The sequence below is a fragment of the Crinia signifera genome, chromosome 2 (genome assembly GCF_055691185.1).
Source record: "Crinia signifera chromosome 2, ASM5569118v1, whole genome shotgun sequence".
In the NCBI taxonomy this organism is placed as follows: domain Eukaryota; kingdom Metazoa; phylum Chordata; class Amphibia; order Anura; family Myobatrachidae; genus Crinia; species Crinia signifera.
The window spans coordinates 358,735,595-358,759,680 of NC_139218.1; the positions used below are offsets into that span (position 1 = coordinate 358,735,595).

The 24,086-nt window shown below is 44.1% G+C and overlaps 1 protein-coding gene across 1 annotated transcript in view; it reads left to right on the forward strand.

Moving 5' to 3' along the window:
* The window catches only part of FLT1 (fms related receptor tyrosine kinase 1), a 75,940-nt gene that overhangs the window by 34,193 nt on the left and 17,661 nt on the right, over positions 1 to 24,086 (forward strand). The window contains 7 exon segments of the mRNA XM_083169861.1: positions 6,099 to 6,223; positions 10,018 to 10,180; positions 10,279 to 10,415; positions 13,135 to 13,309; positions 15,275 to 15,392; positions 20,938 to 21,107; positions 21,216 to 21,366. Of these exon segments, the coding sequence (XP_083025987.1) occupies positions 6,099 to 6,223; positions 10,018 to 10,180; positions 10,279 to 10,415; positions 13,135 to 13,309; positions 15,275 to 15,392; positions 20,938 to 21,107; positions 21,216 to 21,366 (1,039 nt within the window).

The window sequence follows — 24,086 nt, forward strand, 5'->3', positions numbered from 1 at the left end:
GCTAACTTCGTGTGCAGAGTGTGATGGACTTCGGTGCTGTTAGACTGGATAAAACATTTTCCTGGGAAAAAAATTTGGCTTTGGACAGTTTCAGTGGAAGGATGCAGATTCTTCACCTCTTCATGCTCCGTGGCGCCAAGAGTTCCTGTGTTAATGATGTATCTCAAGGTCTGCTGGCTGTGTTTTGTATTGAAAGGAAATTATAAACTTAATTAGAAGAAGCATTACAAGATTGTAACTTGACACAAAATAGGATCTTTTACTGCCAGTCACGGAATTGCTGAAATTGTCTTTATATGAATATTTTCTTATAGAAACATAGACTTTAAAAGCAGATAAGAACCACTTGGCCCATCTGTTTGGTAAACTCAACCCTGTGTGATCCTTAGGGGTATACTCAGGGCCGCCAAAAGGGCAGTTCTGTGGGTACAGCTGTCCCGAGCTCCGGCCTCTGGACCCAGGCAGCTCCTTTTGCCCAAGACAACCCCCCCGACTGCCTCCGCTGTGCTCCTGCTCTGCGTTCAGTGCAGGTTCCAAAGCACAGGCTTCTTCAGTGGATGCCGGTGGCCAATTAAAATGCTGCACCACCTTTTGAGCCATGATTGGCTCTCCAGCCGGTGCTGCATTTTAATTGGCCGTTGGCGTCCTGCATTGAAGAACCCTATGCTTCGGGACCTGCCTGCTGGGGATGAGGGACTCGAGAAGTTGGGTGGTGAGTCAAGGGAGGGGAGATGGGGAGGGGAGGGGTCAGTCCCGGCCCCAAAATTCCTAGTGGCAGCCCTGCCCTGGGTATCCTATTTGCAGCTGTATTTTATTGCTGCTAATAGATTCACCGGCGGCTATTCTATTAGCCACAATGCCGGCATCCTTTCCCTCCAATACCCGCTGTTATCGGGTTGAGTGCCTGATACATGCAAAGGATCTGTTGTCTGTTCGGGAATCGGATTTTAAAAGCAAACTCTGGTTTTAGTATATATATATATATATATATATATATATATATATATATAGAGGTCAAAATGACATGATTTCAGCTATTTAATCAATGTTTAGCTATTTTAAAGGGATCCAAAACCGAACCAAAACACAAGGATGAATTTGAACCAAGACACGGGGGTTGTGCACATGTCTAATGAGGATTGTTTGCAACCATATATATATATTTGATGGGTGACCATGACATTGTCATGATTACACAGTCGTGAAATTAATTATACTACTCTAATATACATATTCTGAAATTATTTTTAGAAAAATGATAAAATATGATACACAGATACATTCTGTTTTATGGGCTGAAGCTTGCAGTGGAGCTTCCACTGACTATGTTCTCAAAATGTCTAAATCCACAGTGAATTGGGGATGAGCAAACTGACCACATCTTTGGCTGAATTTGTATGAATCATCTCATTTTAAACACAATTTATATATATTTCAAACATGAGGGCTTTTAATAATGCTGTATACATGAACAATTGATTATAAAACTGCTCTTGTTGTCTGTCGGCTAGCACATGTTTGAGTCGCAAGGGTGCTGGGAGGGATCCTACTGGATCCCTCTCATGGAATTATGTGGTGGGCTTCTCTTAAGCAATGACATGTATAGATGGCGTTGCCTATGGGAACAAACACCAGAAAATTTTCTACATATGGAAAATATGGTCAAACTGAAACTTTTTGGAGTTGTGACTGCATTTTGGGGCTAGCACATCCCTTCTCTTTACCATACTAGTCACACAACCTTTAAGGGGACATTATTTCCAATTTATGGTCTACATAGAGATCTTTCTCGGAGGTTTTAGTTTTGTAAGGCAAAGGGATAGATTTATCAAACCTTGGAGAGAGATAAAGTGGATGGAGATACTCAGTCCCTCTCATTTTTAGAACACAGCCTAAATGACAGTTAGTAGCGGATTGGTTGGAACCTTGTCTCCATTTTTTCTTCTGACATGCTCGAAAAAGGCTGAAATTGACATTATATAAATTAGTGTAATGAATATTTTCTCATAGCGGTCATCTGTGACAGCAAAGCCTCAGAGCATTGCGTTCCAGGCTGGGCGGCCAGTGAAAGAGCTGGCAGCAGCCAGTGGTGACATGATGTCTGTAGATCGCAGCTCCCTATACACCTTCTAGCGTTATCTGTGGCAGAATACAGGAAAATAGGAAATTGCTCTATAACACTTGTAAAGTTTGGAATTGTTGTTTTAATTTCATGACATGAATGAATATGTCCCTTGGGGAGCAGAAATAATCAGTTCTACAGATGATTAAAAGTATGGAACTATTGACCTCCTCACACATCTACCAACCCTGGAAACAACAAGTTTGTTTTCCAGTTACACAAGTCTTTCAACTTTCCTTAAAATAAGAGGAAGTTGCCACTGGCACCAGATGATTCTGGATGTATTTTGAAAATATAGATACAGTAACTATGTTACTATATGGTGACTATATAGATACTAGTAAGCCCGCTTCGAAAGCTAGTCTGCTACCTTCTGTGTTTGTGCATGTGTGAGAAAGAGATGTAGTTTCACTCTCTGACAGCAGATGGCAGTGTTTCGGAGACTCACGGACACTTGACATATATATAGATGATAGTGACTGTGTCTTGCAGGAACTTCCTCATCTTTGCAGCCACCTTACGCTATGGAACTTACGTAACACCACTGTTCGCTCGCCACGCTTCAGGCTCGGTGGCTCGCTCCACTTCACTTGCCACAACTTTAGTAAAGGTAATAGATGGTGGCATGGAAACAGGAGGGTGGGGTACGTCCTTGCCGAAAATCCTTATGTAGTGGTTAAGTAACAGCTAATGTAACTGGTGTAGCGGTGGCCGCAAAAGATGAGGAAGTACCGTCTTGCATTCCACTAATTATTCATTTTACAGTAGGTATGACCTTGAATTCCCTGCAAAGTAGTCTATGGATTAGACTGTTGTGTTCTCAGAGGATGAGTCGTGCACTCAAGTACATAATAGTACCAACATTTGCCTGGGTTGGTGGTCTGTGCATGGGCAGATCTGAGGCAGCGATGTCACTTACAGTACCCCAAATGGCACAAGGAAAGTAATATGAATTATTACAGAAAACGGGGGTGTTAGCACTGTTGGACTGGGCCATGAAGGGAACACGGGGAATGCAGTGATAGGGATGTGGCCAGGTGTGGTATGGGGCTCCGACAGTCGGGATCCCGCCAGTCATTAGCCCGACGTCAGGATCCCAACTGCCCGTACTCAGACAGCATGGCGAGCGCAAAAAAGCCCCTTCCAGGCTCACTGCGCTTGCCACACTGCGGGCACGGTGGCTCGCTACGCGAGGCACCTATTCTATTCTCCCTCTATGGGGGTCGTGGACCCCCACGAGGGAAAATAGTGGGTGGCCGTCGGGCACCCGCCTGTCAGCGTTTTGACAGTCGGACGTCGGGTAAATGACTGCCGGGATCCCGGCTATCGGGACCGCGTCCGGCACCCATGTGGCCAGCCTCCAGAGGTGGTGTGGCCAACCCTGTGTAAATATACAGTATACTATTAGACCATGCATGAAAATGTACCAAATGAATGGCAGCAATGCACTATAGAAAATACACCATAGTCCTGTGCAGAGTAATATAACATAAGTATAATGTAGAATGCAGATGTATAGTATACATGTATAATGTATAACCTATGTATAAAAATACAGTACAAGTGAGTGCAGTCTGGATCCTGATCCCCACCACCACCACCACCCTGTGCCCCCGACTTCTTGGTGTGTTGAAGCCAGTGGCTGCATTCTAGAATGCCGCAGCAGACCACAAAAGCATGTATTAGGGGCTTTTGTACTACAGGCACCTCCTGCTGCATTTGTACATTTTAGCACAGCTGCTACATACAAAGATGCAGCAGCTGAAGTTCATACTTGCCTACCCTCCCAGAATGGCCAGGGGCTTCCAAAAATCTGGTGGCACTCCTGGCCCCCCCAGAGAGCTGGGCAAATCTACTGCATCCTCCCCAGAATCCCCCTTAGTGTAGAGACAAATGTCAGTGATGGCGGTGCCTGGTTGGAATTATATCAGCCTCCCTCCATTTATCCACATGAACTCCCGGAGAGGAGACCAAACAAATAGGTAAGTATGCTGTAATTAAAGCATCCATCACTGAATTCTAAATCTGTCAGGCCCATAGTTAGACACCTCAGTGATGCTCCAATAAAATGGCTGCCAGAGACAGTCCATGGGATAAATTACTTTACTATGCTGCTCTGCAGGTGGGGTAGATGTTACTTGTGCAGAGAGAGTTAGATTTGGGTGGGGTTTTACTTCAAAGTGAGATCTATATTGCAGTGTAAAAATAAAGCAGCCAGTATTTACCCTGCAGAGAAACAAAATAACTCACCCAAATCTAATTCTCTCTGCACATTTTACATCCGCCCCCCTGCAGTGCACATGGTTTTGTCCATCTAAGAAGCAATTTGCCAGAAGGAGTGAACCAGAAGGAGTGAACCAGAAAAGTATTGAGATAATGTAATATACAGTATGGGGATTATTCTGGTGGGGGGGGGGGGGGGGGGGGCGCCCACATCTTTCAATGGTGGCCGACCATCGAAAGATGTAGTGGGTGCACGCATAAATAAGGTTGCTCTGAGCAACTTTGCATATGCGTAGACTCGGTGGGAAGTGGGTGGGCAGCTGACATGTCAGCTGCCCGCCCCCCACATATCAATCACAGCCCTATTAGCATGAGAACACCCAGAGTTCTCATGGGAACGCCCATGAAATGCTGGGCATTCCCATATGCTAATGGGCCTGGCCGGCGCCCCTGCCCCTCTACGCCCCCCGCCTGCTGTCCTGGGTGCGTGCACATGCGCAGAAATGTGCATGCACACAGCGCGACCATCGGTGTAGACACAGGGCGGTTGCGAAGCAACCAGAAATAAGGCCTTATGTACAGTATGATAAATAAATAAACCTGTGTGAGGAAAAATCCAATCGAATAGCACCATGTAAAAGCTGCTTCTTAAAGGACCCTTTTAAAAAAAGGTATTTTTAAAATAATTTTCACCAAAATAGAATAGTTTACAGTATGTCTGAGCTTCCTCTCTCATGTTACAGGGCAGTTTCCTGTCTTTGTTCTATCGTTTGGATGTGCTGATATTATCCACCAATCACTTCTGCTTCTGAGTGGGTGTGTGCTCGTCACACTTACTCATTTACCAATCAGATAACAGCGGCATTATTCTCCCCTAGAGTAAAGGTTCCTTAGAGTTGGACTGATTGACTTTAGCTTAACGCTGTCCAATAGCGTTTAATGTCCTCACTCATTTCTTCCTGTCACAATGCAAATGCAGCGAATGTTCTATCTTACGTCTACTTTACTATATTGTGTTTTCTCAGCATATAATTGTATGTTATACACATGTGATGTGGGTTACAGTAATAAAATAAATACTGCTGCAGGTGAATGTTGTACATAGCACTGTATTGGTAGTATGGAACCGATTCACGTGGACACAGATTAATGCACTGTTTTACTGGTCAAAACTAAACAGCATGTTGCATTGTTGTGCTTACAATAATACTGGTTCTCTAAAACACATATAGGGCCTCATTCATCATGGTTAGCTTATCAGAGAATTTGCACTAGACTGTGAGATGAAAGCCCCGGCCAGACAGAAAAAACTCCCCTTGCAAAATTGCATTTCAATTGCGAATGGATCGCTGGCCACAATCTCTTAGTAAATCCATTCGCAATTCCCCAAAATTTTTAAAACAGTTGCCATATTTGCAAATGTGAGTAGGCTGGAGCCTGGTACTAATCTGAGACTGAGAGAGGCGGGCAGTGGTCAGTGCTGACATCACAGTCCCTCCTCATAAACCGCACCCAGAAAAGTGCAGGTTTCCACCCCAAATGCCGGCTTTCTGTCAGTCAAACTGTGGCTCCATTGCGTTTACAATCCATACGCATCAGTCTGTAAACCCCCTCCCACATGTGCAATGCGTACTGTACACATTCGATAATCGCTCATTTTGTGAATTCTCTAATTAGCGATCTATGCTGGATAAGGCTCATAAATATGTAGCCAAATGAAAAGTTGACAGTTATTTTTTTTTTTTTTTTCCAGAGGAGAACAGTGCGTTTGTGGAAACGCATAACGAGGAACCCAAAATGATTACAATAACAGAGGGCGATAAGCTGGTCATCCCTTGTCGGGTCACATCACCAAATATCACTGTCACTTTAAAAGAGGTACTGTAAGTAATGGAAACAAGTCATATCTTATCTCCGATTCCTGATTACTTCGTATGTTAATTGTCTTTTGAACATGAATCATACTTGACTACTTTTCTTTTCACCTCTCTGGGAGAAGCCCGGAGAGGCAACTCGGCAGAGGGGGCGGGGACAAGGGTGACATCCCTTGGACCCGCCCCCCATGCCACAAAACTCAGTGATTCCCGGGCCGTGGAGAGGGGGCGGGGCTTAAATGACACGACATGCAGCTACCGCGTCATTTTAGCCCCTCTCTGCGGACCCTAGATTTGCGGTAAACACCGGTAATAGGATCAGCGGGGATGGGGGGTGCAGTGGCTCTGGCCAGCAAGTGGGAGACTTGCCCACCTTCCTGATAGACCTGATTTTTGGGAGGCTGCCAGCCATTCCGGGAGGGTAGGCAAGCCTATGAATACTACCTTTTTGTTCAATAATAGAGCTGAAGGTTCTTTGGTACCTGGGTAATCTCTGTTTTTCTTTAAAGCTTTGGGATTTACAAATTAGCAGCGCAAAATGGCAGCAGAAGGTGATAGAAGACAAAATAAAATGGACGCACTCTTATGGCTAATGCTACCCATGCCATCAACATATAGGACCAGATGCACTAAGCTTCAAAAGTGTTAAAATGGAGGGTGATTAACATGCCAGCCAATCAGCTCCTACCTGCCATGTTACAGGCTGGGTTTGAAAAATGTCAGGCAGGAGCTGATTGGTTGGTTGTTTATCACTCTCCATTTTATTACTTTTTGAAGCTTAGTGCATCTGTCCCATATTCTGAAATAGGTCTGTCACAGCAAACTATAAATGTGCACATTATTTAAATAGCAAATACTATTTTACGCCATACAGGATTTTTTTTTTTATTGTTTTAAAAATGTAAAATACCACAATTAAAATTATAAATACCAAATTACAGCATTTAAGTTAAATAAGCTTCCCTCTATTTACTATTTACTCCCTTACATTGCCTACATTTCCAGCCATGTTACAGGTATTCTTATCTCTTACAAGGGAAGAAGGAGAAAACATCCTACCAAGGACGAGGAGAGAAATTGCCTACAGCAACCAACCAGATTGTATCTATCATTTATGAAGTACATTCTATAAAGTAATAGCTACTTGCTGATTGGTTGATGTGGACAATTCAATAAAAAAAAACTTAACTACAAACATAAACCTTTTTAAATGCTTTCTCAATTTGTACGAGATTAAAAGTTTGCAATTTGTACGAGATTAACAGTTTGCAATGCAAATCCTATCAATTGCTATTCAAGAAGGGGATATGGGTGAGCCCATAAAAACGCTGTCTATTCCCCTGCAAAGCCAGGTATATCAATGTATGCTCGGGGGCGGGCGGCTAACATTACATGACGTCAGCACCCGCCCCGAATTCGTCCATCTCCAGCCAAGATATTAGTCAGTCTAGACTGTCTTTTAACTGCAAACGGGGGGGGGGGGGGGGGGGGGGGGGGTGATTCGATTTTGCTGCTTTATTCTTAAACTGCAATATAGATTTCAGTTTGAACACCTCCCACCTACATCTAACTCTCTCTGCACATGTTACATCTGCCGCCCCACCTGCAGCGCAGCATAGTTTTGTCCACTTGCAAAAATGATAGCCTTGCTAACTGAATTAGGTCCTTAGTTAACAGATATCCCAGTAGAATATGTACAAGAAACAACTCATTTAAATGTGACCTTACCCAATGTTAAAATGTATGTCTCAGTGTTATATTTACCATTTGGTAAATGAAATCTACGATTTGGAGACCAATATTTTCATATGAAGTGATGTTATTGAATAGTGCAATTTTATATTTACTGTACCTCACAGTCTATTGCCAAATAGAGTCTTCCTTCATCTGCAGAACAAGATATAGTTGAGTATTAACTGCTACTCCAATTTGATTGACATTGCCCTAGATTTGCTTCCACGGTAATCGGATTTAAAATAAGTTTTATACATCGTTATTTCGTTCTAGTCACATAGACGTTTATGTAGAGCCCTACCGCATTTCTTCGGGTTTGGTTCCTTCGGTTGACAGTGTCTAGGCTGACCAAGGTCACCATGCACATGGTTCACATGGGGAAAAAAAGCCTCACACAAGAAAAAAGTCCCCATGAAAATGGTTAACACATGAAAAGGTGGACATGAGTTTTATTAAAAGTTTTTGGGGTGTGAATTTTTATCTTGTACCACATGGACTCCCAATTAGTGTACCGTGTCCCATCACATGACTTGCTTCACCCGTTCCATTTGTAATTGTAGTAAACGTGGATGGTAAAGAATGAAAAAGTTACAGATAAATGGTGATAAACTCATGTCGACCATATGTGTGTCAGCAGTTATCATCTCAACCTTTGGACCATGTCAACTTAATGCATGTTGGCCATAAATGTTGACCTATTGACCTAATGACTATCAACCTAAAGTCTGGATACCCATTTCCCCACAGTGTCCTTGATTTGCAGATGATTAAAGCTGATCCAGAATGTAGAAATGCAAGATTCTATATATAACCAGTAGCTCTAAGTATAGTATTTGTTATTCCATTAGTAGTATACAAGTCATTGTTTGCATGGAGAACCTAATTGTTATAAAGATTGGATACCGAGACAACCCTTGGTTCCCATAGTACTGCTGTGTGTATTTATAGGTATAGGAAGTCTAGTGCTTTCTACATACTTGACGTTAAAGAAATGTCATTTCTCCGTGTCTGCTGAACTTTTAGGCACCATAGAAAGCTGCTTTGAGTTTAAAATAAAAGTGGGTCACTCTTCATTTTCCTACGTGGAATCGGCTGACAGTGATTGGTCAAGGTTCCTGTTCACCTTTGTTGCTAAAGACAACACTCTGGGGTGTATTCAATGACTTTTGTATTATATTAGTATTCAACTGACCCCCTGCACACACCTTTTCCCCCTCGCTAGGTTTTTGTAGTGTTAGGGAAACGGCGTGTGCATACCCTCTAACTTTCATTGGTGGTCCAGCGGGGCCGAAATTTTGGGGACGTGACCTCGCAGCAAGGGGACGTGACCTTTAAAACGCATCACTTGTGCCGCTGCTGCCCCTCTGCCTGCGGGCATGCGCACAGCGTCCATTCCCCACTGACCAGCGGTTGACAGAGGGGACTCCCAACTGCCCACCCTGCCTCGGGACACTGATGGCCCCGGTGGGTGCCGTGGGAACGTCCCATAAAAACTGGACGTTCCCGCCGTAAACGGTACAGTTGGGAGGTATGTGTGTGCTAAAACAGCGTCGCGGCTAAATGCAGCAGTCCCCCTGCATTAGCCGCAAGCCTCGCTGTGTGGGGGAATCCTCGCCATCCTCTGACAGCGAGGGTTCCCCCGGAATGTTGAATACGGCTGGTGCAGGGGTTAAACAGCGAGGGTCACTTGTTTTCGGCATTGAATACGGCCCTCTGCAGATGTAGATAATGCAAGTTGGTATCCTGTTGCTTAATACAATGTCTAGGAATTACAATCAATAGGTTGACATATGCAGAAGCTTGACATGGCTATAGTCATCACATAAAAAAGGTCCACATGATTTTTGGGGGGTTGACCTCTTCACCTTTTGTGTCTGCCTTTTTCCAGAGTCAACTTCGTGCATGTTGACCGTTTGGTTTTGACCCAGAAATGGCCAAATTAGACATTGGTAACTAGTATGCCCCATCCATGGAAGTTAACGTCTATATTTTTTATTCCAACATTCTTCCGATATCTTATGCACATTCTTGTTCCTATAACCCGTTCTCCTTTTCCTCCGTTAGATCAAAAACGTACTTTCCAAACCTGGTGACAAGAACGTTGTGTGGAATAGTAAAAAAGGTTTCACAGTCCGAAAACCAACCAACAAGTTCATTGGGCTGTTAAGCTGCGAGGCTACGCTGAATGGAATTGTGCATTCTACCAGATATTTAATCATCAAACACAGTGAGTAACCATGTGCAGCGGATGCTGTGATATTGCATTGTTATGGTGTTATTGTCCCCACCGTTATATACCACTAATGCGCAGATCATTGTCTCCAGTCAACACAATCCACAGTGTCCAGCTTAATGTTTCCAGCACCATCAGCCAGCTGCGTGGGAGTATGTTGTCCATTAATTGCACTGTTAAGACTGCCCTGAATTCAAGAGCTGAGGTACAATGGACCTACCCTGGACTGGTAAGGAGATCCTTATTCCTATGCTCCATAATGCAGCATAATTATAGCCACTGTTTGGGCAGTATTCAATGAGGCCAATTCGCCATGTTCCATGGCAAATTTGTGCTATTTTCACTTTGGAAGGTGATTTTTTTTGTGTCAGAAAGTGAATCACCCTATTCAACGTGCACTTTTCGCCGACGGCGAACAGTGAATGACGGACAATTCGCTGTCTGATACTCTCCGCAACTCGCTGTGGTTTTTCAATGGGTTTTTCCATGTGATTCGCCGTGAGTGTATTCAATGAGAAGATGGCGAATTGCTTTCTAAGTGATTTTCGCCGTGTGGCACCGTGTAGTAATCGCCATCTTTTCATGGTGAAGTGGAATGTGAGCTTTTAAAACAGTGTTTTAAATTTGGTGTAAAAAAATCAGACCCAGCCAGCAGGGGGCCGGGAGCTGAGAGCGCTCATTACATATTCATATATTCACTGCTCCCGATCATTACATATGCACGATCGGAAGCAGTGCATACCTGGTCCCCTGCTGGCTCTCCCGGGGGGCAGCTTGTGCTGTCTGGGTCCCGGGGAGCTCTCCTACCCCCCACATACATTCTGGGGCAGGCAGGGAGACTTCCATCTCCCTGCCTGCCGCCATCCCCCGGCTCCCTGCGGTGTCCGCCGCAGGGGTTAACATTCGCCATCAGGGGCAGCGAGCCCCTGCGGCATTGAATAATGTGGCAGCGAGGGCTCCAGCCTTTCAGAACACCGCGACTGTGCAGTGAATCCTAAACAGGATTTGTTGCACACCGCGATTATGGTCATTGAATACTGCCCTTTGTATAAAGGTTCCTGGTGTATTATATGGCTGTTGTCACTGGGGTTAACAATGTGATTGAATTTAATGATGTGATAGGAGCCTTGTAGAGCAGCCATGACCAGTCTAGGGACATTAAGGGCCTTTCATGGAACATTCCCTCTCAGCAGTTAGTCCAAGCTTGCCAGACAGTAAGGCACCCCTTGCCAGTGCGTGCAGAGCAGTCACCTAATCCTATTAGCCAGTGCCTCATGGGTGACGTGATCCATCAGCTCTGCACCGGACAGGTTAGTCCACATCATTTCTCTTACACAGTGAACAAACATCTAGCATTCTGTGTAAAGCAAGTGCTATTGGTATAGGTGTAAAATAAAGAACAGATATACAATAACAATCACAGTAGTATAATAAAATAATGATTTTGCATGTACTGTATAACCTGTCGCTCCCATCTCCCCTGCTTTATTGTGAGATGTGTTTGTTGCAGTGTGTTACACTTGTATACAGCAAATAATGACAATTCATTACGGATACTGGATGTGACTCTTTTAAATGTATTGTTGAAATGGTAATGTGCACTTGAGTAGCCCTTTTGGGGGTTAAGCCGAGTACACACTGGAGTGTTCAAAGCCTGACATGTCATTCCGATTTGGGAGGATCAGGCAGTGCGTATGCTCAATCTGCGCTCTCCCTCGGTTGCACACGATATACGGGCCGGATTAACAATGGGGCGGAGCTGCAGATCCAGGCCTTCACAGAAAAATAGGCCCACAATCATGACGGAATGATGATCACCAGACAGACACCAGCTGGCCACATGGTTGGCCATTAATCATTGTAATATCCCATATTCACACTCTCATGGTATCTGCAATGCTGTCCTGGGAATGCACTGACTCCTGTGCATGCCCAGAATTGAGGCACCTCAGAAGGATGGAATGCTGTTACAGGCCCCTGTAGTAAGCGCATTCCTCACAATGGTTGTAGTTCAGACTCTAGAATATAATATGCCATTAGGGATGCCAATCCCGGCATTGGGATCGGTGGGATCCTGTGATTTAAGACATTTTTGGCCAGGATTTGAATCCCAGGATTGGAGGCTCCAATATCAGGATTATGGGTTCAAAATGCGCATGTGCATTTCGTCCCCTTCTCCGATGCAGCACTAAGCGCAAGCAGTGCTCAGCTCAGGCGTTTCCTGGCAACAAGGTTGTGGCTGTGCAGAGTGATGTTAGAGATCACGCTGCGCAGCCACACTGGGGTTCCATGCTGCCACGTCTGCCCGGACTCTGGAGTAAGCAGCCTCCTCCCCAGCCTGCTGCAGTCACCTCACCTGCTCCCCCGCCTCCTACCCAGCCCAACGAGCGTGCCCGCCGCAGTCACCTCGCCTGCTCCCCCACCTCCTCCCTGGCACACCGCAGTCACCTCGACTGCTCCCCCACCTACTCCCCGGCACGCGGCAGTCACCTCGCTGGCTCCCCGCCTCTTTCCCAGCCCGCCGAGCGTGCCTGCCTTAATCACTTTGCTTGATTCCCCGCCTCTTCACCCACCCGCTGCCATGTACAGAGCCCTGCTGCTGGCAGTGTCTCCATACTCCTGCTCACTCACTTGGCCAGAGAGGTAAAAAATGCAGGATTGGGCCTATCAGGAGGCCAATCCCAGGATCCCGGGAATGTCAGTCTTTCAATAACCTGGATTGAAAAAATGACCTGGGATTGACCTCCCTATGCCATGCTTTAAGTTTTTGGTCATTTGCATTGAAATTGCGGCTAAGGATATGTGTGGTTTTTAATACATGAATGAATTACTTAGGGTTATGACAAAATGAAAGTGTCTCTTTGCCCACTTGTAGTATAATAAGCTATGGTATAACAGACGGCCATTTTGTGCACCCTTTGATAACCGTAAAATACTTTTTGCTCTAGAAATTTGGCAAAATTGCTTCCATAATGAAACGAATATTTATTACCAACTCGAGGGCTGTGGTGCACAGTACGCTGGTGATCCAAGAGCTACAGAATATCGACCAAGGGTTGTACACCTGCACGGCCAGGAACGGCCCATCAAACTTAACAAACACTACTACACTTCGTATTCACGGTAAGGCTTGTTATGTATTTTCCCTATACTATTTTACAGGATATCCCATCAGTCACCATCACCATGGTCAAACTGACAACGGCGGCCTCCCGATGTTTCAAAGTTATACTATCATTAGGTTGACACCGTTTAGGTCGATATGCATTGGGTCCACCGCTGTAGGCCGACATTGTTGGGGCGACAGGCAGCACGGTCGACGGGATTCTAGGTCGACGTGGGTGAAGGTCAACAGGTGTCTAGGTCGACAGGTCACAAGGTCGACATGGGTTTTTTGACCCGAATGTCGACACAGTTGACATGGACACAGTTGGAAGTCAACCGCAGCCCCTCGCTTCGCTCGCTATGCTTTGGGCACGGTGCCTCGCTGTGCTCGGCACACTATTTTATTTTCCCACAACGCCCTAGTGGATGGTAGGGCATGAAATACCGCCTGTCGGCTCAAAAAACAGTGAAAATACCCATGTCGTCCTCACGACCTGTCGACCTAACCCATGTCGAATTAACGCATTTGTCGACCTAAAACCATGTTGACCTAGTCCCATGTTGACCTAGACACCTGTTGACCTAGAACCCTGTCGACCTAGTTGCCTGTCGACCCAACGATGTAGACCTAAAGACTGTCGACCTAAGTCTGGTTGACAATACGACCGTATCCCTTTTGTAGCTGGGTGGCTGATGAACTTGTAGAGTGATAAAGTAAAGAGAGCTAAAGTACCAACCAATCAGCTCCTACATGCCATTTTTCAAATACAGCATCAAACGTGATAGTTAGGAGTTGATTGTCCTGTCATTTATCTCGCTCCACTTTATCACTCTCCAAGGCTTACTACATCTCTCCCAGAGTCAGCTAGTCACTATCTATACTACTTGTATAACTAGACCACACTTTCCATTGACTTTTTGAATTCATCTTAGTAAAACATTAGCACTGCTCAGGGATTGTATCTTACTTTTTGGTAAAGATTAAATAAGTCGGTATTTAGAGGTGCCGGGCTGGGGAGGGGTTGGGTACTAATTGCTCAGGCTCGTTGTAGGGGCCAATCAGGTTACCAAGGTCAACGGTTATGGAAATATCGTCCCCGCTGGTGAAGTGAGTGTTGTAGGGGACCAAACACTTACTATTTTAGTATCTAGGCCAGTGCTTCCAAAACTGTGTGCCATGGCTCCCTGGGGTGCCTTGGGACACTTGCAGGGGTGCCACGGGTTGGTAGTCCAGGACCAACTCACATTATTTATGGTCAATTATTTATGGACACAACCAGTACTGGTGGCTGCCAATTTTAAAAGATGTGTAGTGTACAAACAGAAGCAAATCCTGTCCTTTACCGCATAACTGAACTTAAGTATAACATATATCCGCAATCTACTTAATTTTATATTTTTTCTACATTTTTCTTTTGGCCTAGGGTGCCATGAAAAAATTTTGATACCCTAGGGTGCCGTGATTCAAAAAAGATTGGTAACCCCTGATCTACTGTAGGCCAATCTTGATGGCCTTTTATGTGTGCGTGTGTATGTGTGTTTCATACTTGCCGACTTTTAAAGTGCCTCTCCGGGAGAAGAGAGGACAACTAAATGTGCAGGTCGGGGGGCGGGGACAAGGATGACGTCTCAAGGCCCCGCCCCCAATCCACACAAATGCCGCGATTTGTGGGTCTGCGAGTAGTGGGCGGGGCTAAAATAACACAAAATGACGCAACTTGTGTCATTTTAGTACCGCCCCGGACCTGCGATTTCCAGCACTTCTTTCACCAGCTCCGGGTGGGAGCGGGGCTCTGGGGGGAATGCAGGAGACTTGCCCACCTTCCCTGGGGGCCAGGAGGGGGACCCGATTTTGGGAGACTCCCGGCCATTCCAGGAGGGTAGGCAAGTATGGTGTGTTTGTGTATGTACATGCGTTCTCTATCAGTGTATTTAACATTTCCTGAAATGTCAATGACCCCTTTTCTCTCTTTTCATATATAGCTCAGCCATTCATTATTGTTAAACCTCGGAAGACGGGTGTATTAGAAGCTGTAGTCGGCCAGAAGTCTTATCGGATTGCAGTAAAAGTGAGAGCATTTCCTACTCCGGAGATTACGTGGTGAGCTTAATGTGACATTATACGTGTTATATTACATGTATTTTATTACACCTGTTATGTTGTGTGTTGTTTTTTTCCCTCCTTACGATCGTTGCTGCCCATCTTCCAGTTTTGTACCTCTTTCATTAACATTCAATTATATTGCTGCACTTAGCACATAGGTCAAGTAGTGAGGAGGGATTTTCTTAGAAATCTTTTCATAGGACCGTGTGGTGTGAAATATCACTAGCATTTCCCTGTACTAGTAAGAGACTAGGCTTTCCTCCTTCCATTCCTCCAGTGAGTCATGTCCTTTCGCAGGCATTGCCAGACGTTATTTTTTCTCTACAACCTGCTGATTCAACTATTTTTTATGGTTGCTTTGCCAAGTCACTTATTTCTGTTGACACAATGACATTTTTTCTAGACGTTCTTGTGAATTGGATCTACTTTTTTATTTACTACTTTTAAGCATAGCTTTATTTGTACCGAGAGACAAAGACATTGACATTGAGTGCATAGACAACAGTATATCCACCTGTGATCTTCTATATAAGACATTGGGCCGACTGATTAACAGATAGGATAATTAGGCTGTGGCCTAGGGCACCGGGATTGGACTGGAAGCCTTGCAGGTGACAGCCAAGAAATAAAATGAAGGCCTAATTTATTCCATGCTTGCTGCAACTTTGTTGATTTGAAGTTATCGTTCTATTCATATATATTTGTATGGTATTACTTTTTAAAAAAAGTGGTGTTATGAGCCATCAAACCTCAAAACACCTTTTCAAAAAGGTTTCCACAATTTTGGCAACTACGGTACATGTGTATTAGCCTAGGGCACCTGTAAAGTTGATACATCTGTCAAGTTTTTTAAGAAATATGATGTGGCACCTGCGTTACACATAGTGTCTACAGAAAGGCACGTTCACAGACACTCAGCCCAGGCATAGGAGGCCTTGGTCAGACAACAAAAGTAATGCATATAGTGTACCCTGAGGTGACAGTTGTTAGGATAGTCCTAGTGGTTAAAGTACTGAACTACCATTAGAGAGCTGCCTAGGGTACTGGGATCTGGAGGGGGGGGGGGGGGACCAAGTCTGCCTATTACAAAATGAAGTATGTCTATGAGGAAGACTGAATGTATGTGTTGGCTGTGGAACTTCTAAGTCACTAATTCCACACTTTCACTTGAGGGGCTGAAAAGTGGGTTTTGGTGGTGGTGGTGGTGGGGATGATGGTGGTGGTGGTGGTGAGGGGGGGGGGGGGCCTGCAGTAGATTGAAGTTTTGCCTAGGGTGCTGAGAAGCCTTACACATGTCCTGGCCATATGTGCAGTTAATACAGCATACAAGTTCTATCTGTCCTTAGCAAGACCATGTATTGCGTCTTATATAATTATAAAAAAGGTTTCCCAACCTAAGACTGTTTTCCTCAAACATATAGAACATTACAGTGTAACATTGAGATATAAGAGCGCTTGAAATGTCCATGCAGGCAAGAAGGATAAAGCCAGACTGGAAAACTTAATTTACAGTGTTTAGTTGTTTCGTTACTTTTACCACTACATAAAGTGAAGAGGAAGAGGAGGCGTTTACTCAATCTGGGTCTTATCTTGTGCATATATTCCAAGATGAATCTCATCCAGGAGTGCAGCAGTACAGATGTGCCCTCATCTAACTATTCTTCTGGCCAGACATGGTTCAGGTAGAGCAGCTTGGAGTGATAACGGGTATAAGGTATCACATGTTATTATTCTATAGAATGCTGTTGTATTAGCTTACCTTATTATAAGAAATCCAGCATATCCCAACAATCCCTGCAAATGACTGGCCAGAAGGATGGTTAAATGAAAAAATTTGACCTCCACTATACCAAAGAAGGTTCTGGCAAGGTTTTGTGGGAACCTGTCTAGATGGCTTCAAAAACGCCTTCAATGATATTGTATACCTCTGTCATTGCGAGTGTATTTCAGGTAGGTACATGTTACTAAATAGCACCATAATATTATATAAAGAGTCGGCTACTGGCCATTAAATAAAGGACTAGTGATAATTAGCATTTATTTTTAGATCACTCTGTTCCTTGTCATCTTCGTCACCAGCATTGTGCAGCGATTCTGATTTACCTAAATTAACTATTGTAGTCAGTTCTTGGCAAGAGCATATAATATTCTAAGATTAAATATTCAGACGCAAAACACCTATAATAAACAATGCTATCAAAGAACCTGATCTGAAGTATAACAGCGTTGCAGCCAGTTTAATGTATTAAACCTGAAACAAAGGTTTGCGTGACAGTGCTAATTAGGAAAAGTAAAGGGGAATAGCAGCCATACTTTCAGTTCCCAAAATAGTATGGGAAGACAATTAATTGTTGATCTCACTGTAAGGTCATGGACCCTATTTCCCACAAGGTTCTGTAGCAGTGAAGGTATTTCAGTTCACATGGTAGTATTTGTTCTAAACTATTAATGGTGGTTTTCCTGTCTTTTACATAATTGAAATACAAGGGATGCTGATGGCTTTATATCAAGGTCTTTCTCGTGACCAGCCTGATGTCTATTGTAGGATAACTAGCTACTAACCACTGTTTCATGATTTAGCCAATCAGCATTGAGGCAACATCTATCAAGTGCATTCTATAAAATTATAGGTAGCAGCTGATTGGTTGCCATAGGGAGCTTCACCGCTGGCTCACTTCTCAACTCTTTTCCCTGCTTCGTAGACCTCCCCCCTGGTTCCTTGCTGGACCATATGCTTAAATCTTCTTCCAGAAACACTGTCTACCTTTGTTCTACTGGAAATCATCTCTTTGATTATTGAGCCTCTATGAGCCATGTTGGGTTGTCTTACCTTACCTCATAGGCATACATTGCAATCTACAGACCGTTTGGTAGGTCATTGGTCTTTTTAAGGTGAATGTGGGCTTTAACTGAACTTTTTCCCCCATTGTGCGAATGCCATACCCCCATGGTCACATTATTTTGGTGGTCTCCTGGAATTTCAACCATTGCCATTATTACTTCTCAACCATGTGCAGCTCATGATAGGATGACTGTGCTCTACACTGCTCTGATTTCCTGCTAATAGTTGGAATCTTTAGAAAACCAACTGCCAAAGCGAAACCTGATTGGGAGGCAGATTTATCAGAGCTTGGAGAGAAATTATGTACCAATCAATTAGCTCCTGTCATTTTTCAAACACAGTCTGTAAAATGTAATTTAGGTGCTGATTGGGCAGTACTTTCGGGGTGATTCAGCTTGGCTCGGTAAGCAGTGAAATTCAACGCCCGCTGGGTGAACGAACACCCGCCCCCACCGCCGTGTTAATGTCTGCTCTGGCATGCGAATGGATGGCAAAAAAAATCATTTGATAGTCACCAACAGTCTGATCTGACATTTATCTGCCGCGGATATGGCCGAATAGGGGACGGCAGTGGACATCATGTGACGTTAGCCAGCCGTCCAGTAAATGCTTCGACCTGTCTGCATTTGCATGGGGACACCCAGCGTTTTTCTGGGTGCACCCACTGTTTTTGTGTACACACCCAGGAAACACTGGGCATCTCCATGTGCCATGCCCCTCTCTGTGCGAACATGTCGGCATCACACCCTTTATCTCTTACCCACTGCATCTATCTCCAAATATTGATAAATCTTCCCCCACACCTAAACTTGGGTAATGGTCACTAAAATTGTACAACCCTTTAAGTAAACTAGATAGCAGATAATGTCCGACATGTATAATATAACATAAAAATAATAAAAACCATTAAACATTTTAGGCAACATGAAGGGCTTCCACTCTGAGACTAATGTGGCAGTTGACTAGATTTGCTATATCAACAAATCTAGAATTGAGAAATTGTTGAATTTGATAGATGTTTGTGTATTTCTACCTCGTTATGTAATACAGGCAAGAACGTCATACATCAACTGAAGTCAGCAATCAGAAAGAAAATGGCTGCCAATTCACTTTTATTTTAGGGACTGGGACAGTGCATGTTTCAAGTAACTACATAGAAAATTCTTTGTAGAACAGTTCACTTTGTGCTAGTAAATAAGACTTCACGCTGCGTCTCCAGAGGGGTACGATGTGTTATTTATAGATGTCACAAAAGAAAATAGACTTCTTAACTTTTATTCCCATATTTATAGCCATGAGATATTTCCCATGCAACGAATGTAAGGGTCATGTTAATAAGGAAAGGGATTTATTTTACAAATGTTCTGAATTCCATGCTCTAAAAATATCCCTGGTTATTTTTATATACATACTAAGAGTTCAATGCGAAGAATGAAAGATGCCTTTCTGGATTAACTTTTTTTTTTTTTAATTAAGCAAAGTATTTTTCACAATTCAGTAGAGAAAAATGCGATATGTGTTTTTTAAACAACTGACGTGAACTTGTGATATGCGCATACAGTACCATGCATGCCACCCACAGTCACTTTTGCAGGTCTACTGCCATTTGGCTGGACATGGGGAAGATTGCCATGGGCCTTAGCTGTACTCAGACAGGTGACTTTTGTGCAACAAGAGACGAATGTATGTCCGAAAGTGAAACATATTTTGCGAATTTAAACTTTTCATTTTCTATAAAGAGTGAACACTATTGTGGGCAATGTGGGTGCTTGCATTTCACTGAATAGACTCAGAGACGGTTTGCTGTTATTTTGAACAGGTTTTGAGCACTTTGGACTCATGAAAAGATAAGGACTCAATAGGCCAAATTCAATTAGTCACAATTAATTAACCCGCCCTAATTGATCAGGGGGGCAATTCAATTATTATTTTTTTATTGCCAGTCATTCTATAGCGCACACATATTCCTCGGTGCTTTACAGAGACTAGTTGAACATTCACATCAGTCCCTGCCCGAGTGGAGCTTACAATCTATATTGCCTACCACATGTACATGCACACACAGACATTCTAGAGTTCATTTGTTAGGAGCCAATTAGCCTACCAGTATATTTTTTATTGTGGGAGGAAACTGGAGAACCCTTAGTAAACCCACGCAAGTACGGGGAGAATATACAAACTCCGCACAGTTAGAACCATGGTGGGAATTGAACCCATGACCTCAGTGCTGTGAGGCAGTAATTCCAGATCATATGGGTTAATGCATAGCAGCATTTATTATTATTATTATTGCGCAAGGATGTAATTTACCAGCCCAAGGCTAGCTCCCTTTTCCCTGTGCTGAAATTTACCACGTTATTGAACCTAACCTTACTGTATGTCAAAATAGTTTAATTTGTGCAAGATACTTAAGCACCTTTGGCAAGATAACACATATAGGGGCAGATGTATTAAGCCTTAACAAGAGATAAATGCAAGGGTGATAAAGAGAGATAAACGTCCAGCCAATCAGCTCCTTACTGACTTTTTTCAAACACAGCCTGTAACATGGCAGTTAGCAGGTGATTGGCTGGACGTTTATCTCTCTTTATCACCCATGCATTTATCTCTTGTTAAGGCTTAATACATCTGCCCCAGTGTAACTAAAACGAGGCGATGATAAGGAATGTGTATTCATAATGTGTTCTCTTCTTGTCGCAGGTGGAAGAATAACTTGTTGGCAGCAGACAAATGTGCACGGTACATAATACACAACAATATCCTTACTATTAAGGATGTTGCAGAAGAAGATGCAGGAACATACACAGTGGTTTTGCGACTAAAACAATGGAAGCTCAAGGCAAATCTATCAATGACTCTAATAGTTAATGGTGTGTGTACTGTTATTCCCACGTTCTATGTACTGTTTGCTATACAATTACTGTACTCAGAGTTGCCATTGATCTGTTGATGAATCTATTGCTACCTCTGTTTTACAGTAAAGCCCAAGATTTATGAGAAATCAATATTAATCCAAGAACCACAGCCATATCCAGTGGGCAGCAGGCAAACTCTTACCTGTACAATCTATGGTGTTCCATCACCTAACATAACCTGGAACTGGCAGCCATGTATGCACTCCAAAGCAAAGTAAGTATACTATGCCTACAGTATATGCTACTTTTAAACTATTGTGTCTATTACCACTGCAAACCACTTACTGTCACCCACCACATGCACTTGTCTCATTGTCGTGCCTATAACGAGTGCAGGGTATTTACAGATGGAGTCTTCTTCAGCTAGCCTTCTCTGGATAGCCATGTTGAGCCAAGGCCTATTGTTCTCAGCTGTAATACAATACGTAGAACAATACAGTAGGGGATTAGCATAGGATTAAGTTTGACAGCTCGGGCTCACTTAATCCTACTAAAGGGCTAGGGGGGAGATTCTCTAAGAATCTCCGCCCCCCTTCGCCTCTCTTCGCATTTATAATTATCGCATATGTTCTAACATATGCTATAATTATAGCAAAGGACAGCTCTTGCGTTAAGAGCTGTCCTTTGCGGTGAGAGTCGCCGGGTCCCAGCAGGTCCCGGCGGCTCCCCCCTCCCTCACACACCCGGCGCTGCTGCGCCGGGCTCTCCTCCTCCCTGCACCCGGAAGAGGATCAGGGCAGGGAGGAGGTCACAGGTCCGGGCAGCACAGCTCTGTGCTGCCCGGACACAGGTGAGGGGGAGATGCGGGGTGGCGGGGGTCCATGCGGGGCGGCGGGGGGTCGTTGCGGGGCGGCGGTGGGATGCGGTAGAAGCCCATTGGCTTCTATGGGGCATCGCCAGATTTTTCTGGCGATGCCCCCCGCCACGGTAACCCGGAGGGGGATGCTTACAGCATCCCAAAATGTGGTAAGAACCCCGATAACGGGGTTTTTACCGCATTTTTAGCTTAGAGAATCTCCCCCTAGATGAGGATGGCTCTATCTGTAATTATACTTACCTCTCTGGATTCCCACATCAGTCAGTGCAGCAGAACAGCAGAATTGACAGGAAAAGTGGCACGGTGGGCATTTAAAAAGTGATTTGTGCATGTGCAATAGAAAGATCATTGGATTCCATTTTACCGGAGATCTGGACATGCGAGGTAGACTCTTGCATTCATCTGGGATTTGCTGTGTTGCCATAGAAAAGGGGGCGTGCACAGAGCCTGCCTGCTGCTCTCTTAAACCACCTTTGGTTGAATTTGTTATTAGAACAGCACTAAAAGTATTTTGAGACTCAAAGCTATTGTCCGCAAGTAATAAAAATATAAAAAGATGACGGGGGAAATCCCATAATTCAGTTTGAATGCTGTTAAATTTGCTATCTGCTGTAAACTTTTAGCTTACATCTAAATATTAATCGATAACAACATCTAAAAAGCAATGACCTCTTTACATGGCAGTCATCGTCTGCACTACAATCTCTGTAATGCAATTTTCCAATAGTTACAATGGCATTGAATGATTTTTGGGACAGTATTTGCAGATTTTTGGTCGAATTTACATTTGACCTATTCAATCCTATTGCCAATTTTCCGACTGTCGGAAAAATCATTGCGGTCAGAAAACACGTGGCTTGGCTAAATACTTGCCGAGCCACATGTTTTAGTCAAAAGTGCAGCCGTTTTTATCTATTGTCGGCCGATGCAGATTCAACTTTTTAACAAAGTCGAACCTGCATAGGCAAAAAACAATGGAAGGAAACAGCCACATTGAATAGGTATGTTCATTGAATATCCCCATGTGTGAGAGCTCTTGAATGTGCAGTAGTCTTGCCCAAATGTGGCTCTTTTTCTGGCTCCCTTCTTCTGGCTCTGCATGGAACACACAAAAAAGCTTTTTTATTAAATCAAAAGCCCAGATTCTTATTTATTGTCTAAATAATGCAATACATTATTCTGTGTCTTAAAGTCTTTCAAAGGACTATCAAGCTCTGTAGGAAAGACAGTTGTTCATACTTCATAGTGCATTCTGTAGGAGACTCCCTGAAATAGCAGCAATCTCCCTGACTCCCTGAAGAGTTTCTCCCTGATTTCACCTAACCCACATTATTTTTTATTTTTTATTTTTTGGGGGGGGGGGGGGGTCTCGTGCTTGCACTCACGAAAACAGGCCCCCATAGGCTTCCTAGCCAAATTTACCAAGTGCCAGAACGTGATGAATTTCAGAGCTTGGCCCTGGTAGATAACCTTCTAAATATGGCGCTTCCCATTGTAGCCAAAGGATCTAGATCACAAAATGTACCAGGATAGGGTTCCATAGGATCCCTCTCTGGCACTCTCCATACACGCATGTCTGTGGTCAGCAGACCGCAAATGCCCAGTAGTAGTAGTAGTAGTTGTGGAAGGTGTAATATAAAAGTGACTCTCAAATCACTTACATATGCCTGCACGCTGGGAAGGAAATGAGTGGGCAGCTGACATCCGGTGATGTCAGCTGCCGCCCCCCGTGTCATAGCCTCATTAGCATTAGAATGGCCAGCGTTCTCATGGGAATGCCCATGAAACGCTGGGTGTTCCCATATGCTAATGAGCCCGCCCTCTCCGCCCCGACCCACTGTCCTGGGTGCAGTCTGTTCCCCGTGGGTGCATGCACCCTGTGTATGCACATGTGCAGTACAAAAACTTTGGTCCCCATGCGAACGCAGCCTTGCTGCAAATTAATCAGGACAACCCTCTCAGTGTAACGTGTGCCTTCACTGTCTACTGCATATTTTATTAATTCCACAATTTCAACTGTTCTGTAAGCGAACCAGCTATTGCGCAAGGCAGGGAGACTATTCTGCCTGGGATGTGGTGTGTTAGGAAATGGGCTATTGCACGTCAGTGCAGGCAGG